We start from the raw sequence: 7,607 nt of genomic DNA on the forward strand, positions 1-7,607 counted from the left end.
AAAAAAAAAAAAAAAAAAAAAAGAAAGAAAGAAAGAAAGAAACACACACATCACCAAAATGCTAGCCCTCTTGAAGAAAAGGATGATTGCATGGCATCTAGACACAGAACTCTTTAAATTTCTTGGGGGGTACAATAGAATGGTAAAACAATTGGAATGACTCCACCAACCTTGAATCAAGATTCTTGTGCTTGGCATCATCATTTGTACTCTTGCACATACTGCATCACCTATTGGATGGAGAAGAATCAAATTCCCTTGCTGAATGCAATCGTGAGTTTTTACCGTCATAAAACAAAGACCACCCACCTTTTCAAAGTCTTGCACGATTTAAGGGTTCATGAAATCAGGAGGTCACCAAAAAGATTTCTACAAGAAAAGTCGCCCGATTGATCTATTTTCCACACTTGAGTGTCACTCTGTAGCCAGTCAAACGCCTTAGATGAAATGCATCAAGGCTGTTGACTCTTTCATTTAAGTTTCTCTTCAAGCTCAACAGCTAGAGATATTCATTTTTTGTCAGCTAATACATAAATTCTCGGAAAAGGATCAAGAGGTCTCCCCCAACACTTAACATAGCTCTATTGGAAGTTGAATTTTGTAATTGAAACTAACGGATTTTGTTGGCTTTCTGTGTTGCGTCAAGGAAAAGTAGATCACCCAAAAGAAGACTTGCTATGCTTGCTTGCATTAATTCTCTGCCATATAGCATCTGTTTTGTTCGGATTATAGTCTCCGAAGTGTTCTTTTTGGGACATACAATGGGCTCGTTATGTGAGCTCCGGTTTTCTATGTGATAATATTGTTTTTTGCCTCCATTTTTGAATGCTTATTTCTATATGTACCTTATATTATCAGTTGCTTTTGATTGTCATTTCTGCGGCTCAATTGAGTTTACCGGGCTCAACCAATTACTTTGTGATATTACATTATTGTCTCTGTCCTCCAACGGGGTCTAGATAAATTTTGCCTCTGAAACTGGTTGTCCAGATAATGGTGAGGCTGATGATCAGCAAAAGTACTCTGATTCTCACAATCATTCTTCATCAGTCATAAATGGACTAAATCAACCCATCATCACAACCCCAAATCAGTATGTAGCACCTCCTCAAGTTGGAGCGGGACATTCTATGGTACTATATTCGAACCTCTTTCTTTTCGTAATCCCTTTGTGAAACTTGGTTTTCAAATTCTCTGTTCAAGGACCTTTTATTTTTTTTTATTTTGGTTATTTATTTATATTTCTGAAAAAGAAACATATTTTTTATAGATTCAATAAATAAATAGTTACAAGTAGGTAGAACAAAGAAAGGAACAGGTAACCAACCTTAATTAGTGTATAAATTTCCAGGATATAATTTAAGGATATGGTTAATCATATCTATGAAACTGTCGACTCTTTTGATAACATGAAAAGTAGTCATGTATATGATATTAAGTAGTGTATAGGTAAGGACGCTAGTTCTTAGAAATTGTGTTTTTCTAAGTCATTGTTTTCTTTTGCGAGAGAAAGAATCTAGGTTTTAGTTTAACTAAATACTAAATTGTTGGCAATGATTTTATTAGAGCTTATTTGACTAATTTGGATTTTTGGGACTTCTCTGGTGAAGGCACCCCCTGCTTATCCATTTCCAGATCCTTATTACAGAAGCATCTTCACTCCCTATGACTCTCAACCATATCCTCCACAGCCCTATGGTGGGCAACCTATGGTAAGTAGTGTAGGTTGGAAGGGCATAATTACTTCATTCGAGCTTGGAAGAATGCATAACCAAGTATAGATACAACTATTCAAGAATCATGGCTTTCTTAAACCGAAAAAATGAACAACATCAACATGAAAGGAAGCTTAATTTATCAGATTGTCTTCTTAATATAACTTATGACTTGTTGATTTTGATATAATGGTTTGTTTTACCTTTTCTAGTCATTATTTGATTCCTAGTTTATTGCTCATTTTAGGTTCATCTTCAATTAATGGGAATTCAGCAAGCTGGGGTTCCTTTGCCAACAGATGCAGTTGAGGAGCCTGTTTTTGTGAATGCTAAGCAGTATCATGGCATTTTACGACGTCGACAATCCCGTGCAAAAGCTGAATCAGAAAATAAAGCTCTAAAGTCTAGGAAGGTGTGCACAAATATTACCTCATTGTTAATTTCTGGGTGTCATAATTGTGATAAGCCTCCCATTGTATATACTTGCTGATTTTGATATAATTATTTCTTTCCTTCCTTGATGCTTCATTCTTTAGTTTTTAACTGTGTAGCTTCAATATGTTGTGCAGCCCTACTTGCATGAATCTCGACATTTGCATGCATTGAGGAGAGCTAGAGGTTGTGGTGGTCGGTTTCTCAAATCAAATAAGAATGAGAACCAACAAAAAGAAGTGGCATCAGGTGATAAGTCACAGCCAAATATAAATCTGAATTCTGATAAAAGTGATCTTGCTTCTTCAGAGAACTGACGTCTGAGGCATTGTTGGAGAATGGTGAACAGCGCATGTCAACAACCGTGAGGAAATTGAGGTCTCAATACCAGCTTCAGTTGTCTGAGTATTACTTCATCCTTGATCTATACTGGCAGCATTTTAGCATATAGGTTTTGGTAGCATGTTACTTAGGGAGGATCCAGAATGTAGTAGGTAAAAGTATGCAAGTTTTATTACCATGGTAAATACTGAAGTGAGTTAGCTGATTGTTCTGTTTGAGTGGTGGTTGCATTAGGTTTGCAAATATTAGATTCACTATTTTGCAGTATTAGTTGCTATTTATGTTGCTCCCCACCTCAACAATAAGTTCAGTGGTTCAATTGAAATGATGGAACTAGTGTTGTAACATATTGGTCCTAGCAGTATTTTCTTATTTTCTTTTCTGTGTTTCTAAATGGCAGTGTTTTATCTTTTGCTGAGAAAAAAGGTAAACACTTTTCCTTGGCCATTTTAGTTGTAATGATCCCCTAGAAAATATAGTAAACCAAATTGTCTCTAAAGGCAACCACCACTTAAGTCCCCGGTTTTGAGGCTTAATATTTGAACTAGCTGCAACAGATTGGCACTGTACAGATTAAAGCTGATGTTGCTGAAACTTTACTGGGAAGCTTTTTAATGGAGCAAAGGAGATGGAGACGACGAGAGGTCAGGTCTGGGTTCTTATTGAATGTACAAAAAAAACACACATTCCTGGTGTTTGGTCTTGTTTTAGGAAGGAAAGGAGTTGATACAGTATCTCCACATCAGTCTACTAAATATCTGCAGAAAATAATTGAATCAACCTTCCATGGCTGGATATTTTGAAATTGTAAATAACGAGACGGTGGTTTCTCATAACCTCCCCAACATCCTTTGTTTATTAAACGCTGCTGGAAACTACCTGAACATCTTTTGGGACTGGCGTGCTGTCTTTGCCCATGTCCTGCTTTATTTTTCAAGCTGTATTGTATCCTATGTTAACAACTTCTATTATTCAGTTTAAGTTGCTCCTACTGTGTATGTTTCACTTGAGCTACGCATCCTTAAGAGAGCTTAGAACTTGCAATTCCCATTCTTTGATTTCACCAAGCTTGCTATCATTTCCATGAAATACTCACTGTATTATATCAATGGTTGGTTATCAATCTAGTAGTATCTTTGCTTTGTTTGACCGATCTTTAGCTGTCTGAATTAGGAAGTCTCAAAAGAGAAGAAATCTAAGCATTTATCTTTTGTTACGAGATGTATCCATTGGGCGAACTCTTTTGTTTGGATTCTACCTTTTCTGATCAACATCCATGAAGTATCACATGTTCCTGCATTGATTGGAGTAGCAGAAGAAGAAATGAGGTAAAAATGGTCTAGATTTTGAATTTCTGTTGATATTAACCTCTTGTTGAACTTTCTTTTGTCGTTTTTGAAAGGTTTTCACTATGTATGTTAAACCAAGTAAACTCTTTGCAGTATAGGTCTCAAAAGGGGGAGAAAAAGTCAGAAACTTTTCATTTTATCCTGCCCATATTCCTACTGGTTTCTGAAAAATAAACAATAGAAATGAATACATATGTGTGTGGCTTCACGTGTACAAAGCAAAACCACATTTCACAGGCTTTACTATTGAAACCTGAGCCACTTTTGTTCCGAGGGTATTGGTATCCTGTGCAGATTCTGTGGAGTCCCTATCAATGGGCCATTCCTTGGAAATCAAACACTTTCTTTTGCTCATGGTCCTCCCTGCTCAAGCCACTCTTTTAATATCTCTTCAAATTTCCACTACCTTTGTATAATTTGGATCCTCCTCCATGTATAGCTTTGAGTAGAATAAATTCACTTTTGCCCCTTTGAGTGCGTTTCATTTCATCTTGCTTCAGGATTGATTATTCTTTTTCCTTTTCTTTTTTTGTTAATGGAATTCGCAACTTAATTTATCGGATATACCCGTGAACTAGTTTCTCCCAGATTTTTAAAGTTTCTTCTAACCTTGAAATTTGAATGTCTGTTTATGTAAACAAATTGTGAGATCCTACAACAAAACAAACATTCTATATATGAGTGTGAAAACCCCTCCCTATTGGACGCATTTTAAAACTGTGAGGTTGACGGCGATACGTAACGAGCTAAAGGGGACAATGTCTGCTAGTAGCGGGCTTGAGTTGTTACAAATAATATTAGAGCTAGATATGGGGCGGTGTGTCAGCTCAAAGGGGTAGATTGTGAGATCTCACTTCGATTGAAGAGGGAAACGAAGCCTTCCTTATATGGGTTAGAAGCCTCTCCCCAATGAGGTGAGGCTAACGACAATACGTAATTCTGCTAATGGTGGGCTTGAGCTGTTACACAAATCTAACCACATATGTGAAGAAATAAATTTAGAACGACAACACTTTTGTTTTTGGCCATAAAGTTTGATCAAGATTACAAAATTCCATGACATTCAATTCATAGAACATAGAAATATTACCGATCAACTATTTAGTGAACAATCTGGATGTATACTTCTAATCTGCATATAACTCTCATTGGGTCATCTAAAAATTGGATCTTTATGGATGATTCATCTGTAATTTGATGCATCAGTGGCCACAAAATCTGTCTCTCACTTCCCACTTAACCCCTTTTAGAAGATTTAAACTGTTGGTAATCAATATATTACAAAGGCATATACTTTAGCATTACTCCAAATCACAATTGGGCTGTATTGTGTGAATATGCGATACCAAACTCATGATTAGGAGCCAAGATACAGCAGTTTGTGGCATCAGTATTCCCCCAAACCTGGGATTATCCCTCTCTACAATACCCCTTTACACCTCTTTATCATGCACACATGGAAGAGAGAGAGAGGTGTAAAATGCAAGCAAAGGCACCACATTGAGGAGAGAGAAGGTGGGTGTGTGGGGTTTTGATCTTCAAACAAAAAGGCCTTTCTTTATCTGTTGTGAATGAATCCTGCTACTTTTGGTGCCTCACAGAATGTGTTATCTTCTTCTCCACCAAAACACAACTTTTGGGACCCTCCTAGGCATGTTTGTACTTTTTTTCGAATCGTTAAATATAGATTTAAACCATTAAAAACAGTGATTTTAACTATTTCAAAATCATTAAAACTAGAGAGAAATTTGAACGATATATAACGATGGAGACAAGAAAACACCAAGTGAGTCTGTGTAGCCATTGACTCCCTCTCCCTCAGTATTAGAGAAAGAGAGAGAAAAGGATGATGAAAAACGAAACTCAGTGAAAGTATGTTTTGAGGCTTTGGATGCTTTAAAGATATCAAAACCTTTGTACTAAAAGGTCAACCCTTGCTACTGAAATCTCAAAGTCAATCACTTTTTTTTCTCTCTCTCTCTCTTGGATTCTTATGAGTAAAGGGATGGAGGTGGGAAACACTCTCATTTGTAGCCAAAAAGTGTGGTTGGTGCTAGTAGGTCTTAACCGTGCATGAAATATCAAATATACGCGTTCACCACGCGGGTTTGAAATGTTAAATCTAAGAAGGTTACGTTTGAGATCTAAGGATACAGTATAAGAAACTTGTGTGTTGAACTACCTGTTTAAGAAGTTCGAGTTTTAAAAACCTGCTCGACCCAAGTGAGTTTATGAAAATAAAATTGATTATTTGGAGAGGTTTCCACACCCTTATAAGAAAAACTTTATTCCTCTCTCCAACCGATGTAAGAACTCGTAATCCACCTCCTTTGGGGACCCAACATCCTTACTGGCACACTACCTAATGTTTGGCTCAATTAGCAATTGGGACAATGGCTGGCTATCGAAAGTTGGATCGGGCATTGTTTATATCCAGCTGCTCAATGCATTTTTACAGTTAATTAACTAATTGATTGTGATTTTTGTTTTTACAAAAAGAAAAGTGGTACCATTAATGTCTGTCACATCTACAAAATTAGTGATAATATAAGGACATGGGTGAAACTTGAAAGCTCCAAACTGCTGACTCCAAAATTTATAATGAAGATTATGTGTCCCACAAGATAATGTAAAACATTATTGATGCCCCAAACTCTCATAACAACTGTATCAATCATTACCCATTAACCCCAATATTTTCCAGCTCAAAAAACACCTTTTTAACGCTTGATTTGATTTGGGTTGTTTTCATATGATGTATAAGACCGAGATAGAATCTTTCTAAGTAAGGTCACGAAGTCATACTCCATACTCACTAATTCTTTGGAAGCTCTAGATGAACTAAGAACACACTTGTAGTGTCGAAACCTTGATCAATAGATCGAATCATCGAGATTTGGTGCATATTGTGTTTACTCTAGAGAATTGCCAGTCAGGACTATTAGTAGTGTTTGGTGACCATTTCACTCAAAGAATTGGCACCTATTTTCTTCCTCTATTGTTCCCTTACCACTTTGTGTTTTTAATTGACTTTGGGGAGTGAGACGAGCAATAATAAGTGAAGAGTCGTCCACATTCGTTAGTCTTTTCAATTCTTTGCTCAAATAAGTAACCAATAGAATAAGAGATTTGAGGCCTCCACAAAGTGAGGACTCCATCACAATCACACGGATATAGTCTTGTCATACGTAGACACAAGTAAAATTATAATAGCTCTTAGTAAATATTGTATGTTTTAGTTCGTTACATATTGTCGTCAGCCTCACGGTTTTAAAATGTGTCTACTAGGAAGATATTTTCACACCCTTATAAGAAATGTTTCGTTCCCTTCTCCTATCGACGTAGGATCTCAAACAAATTAAGTGTATGCTCGTAATTTAAACAGTGAATGAGGGAGGTGGTGGGAAAAGATTTCTCCTCCATTACGTAAAAAGGTCGGGGACGAAGAGTATATTCCCTGTTCCCACCCTATCCCCTCCCGAGCTTAAAATTTGTTGGAATGAGTAATGACATAGTCCTATTGTACAAGTTATTGTAAGCAAGAAGAAGAGCAACCAAATGTTCACATAGTCTTGAAAGTAAAAGATGAGGCCGTTAAGAAAATAGGGCAAAAATAGAATAGTGCCAAAAAAAAAAAAGTATAATAAGTAGGCAAAGGGCAAAGGTAATAATTTAGGCCACTTTGTCTGTGCTCCAAACCTCCCCTCCCTCCTTCACCTTCACCAAAGAGTCTTATATAAATACATACACACAACACATGCTGTATACA

General features: G+C 36.7%; 1 protein-coding gene across 2 annotated transcripts in view; it reads left to right on the forward strand.

Annotated features, from left to right (window-relative positions):
* The window catches only part of LOC111433240 (nuclear transcription factor Y subunit A-7), a 7,633-nt gene extending 4,100 nt beyond the window's left edge, over positions 1 to 3,533 (forward strand). For both annotated transcript variants that reach the window (XM_023070220.1, XM_023070219.1), the window contains exons 3-6: positions 991 to 1,133; positions 1,611 to 1,712; positions 1,963 to 2,127; positions 2,285 to 3,533. In XM_023070220.1, the coding sequence (XP_022925988.1) occupies positions 991 to 1,133; positions 1,611 to 1,712; positions 1,963 to 2,127; positions 2,285 to 2,464 (590 nt within the window). In that variant the 3' untranslated portion in view covers positions 2,465 to 3,533. The remainder of the gene's footprint in view (positions 1 to 990; positions 1,134 to 1,610; positions 1,713 to 1,962; positions 2,128 to 2,284) is intronic.
* Positions 3,534 to 7,607: the final 4,074 nt, after the last annotated feature.

This window comes from Cucurbita moschata, unplaced genomic scaffold (assembly GCF_002738365.1).
Source record: "Cucurbita moschata cultivar Rifu unplaced genomic scaffold, Cmos_1.0 Cmo_Scf00041, whole genome shotgun sequence".
NCBI lineage: Eukaryota > Viridiplantae > Streptophyta > Magnoliopsida > Cucurbitales > Cucurbitaceae > Cucurbita > Cucurbita moschata.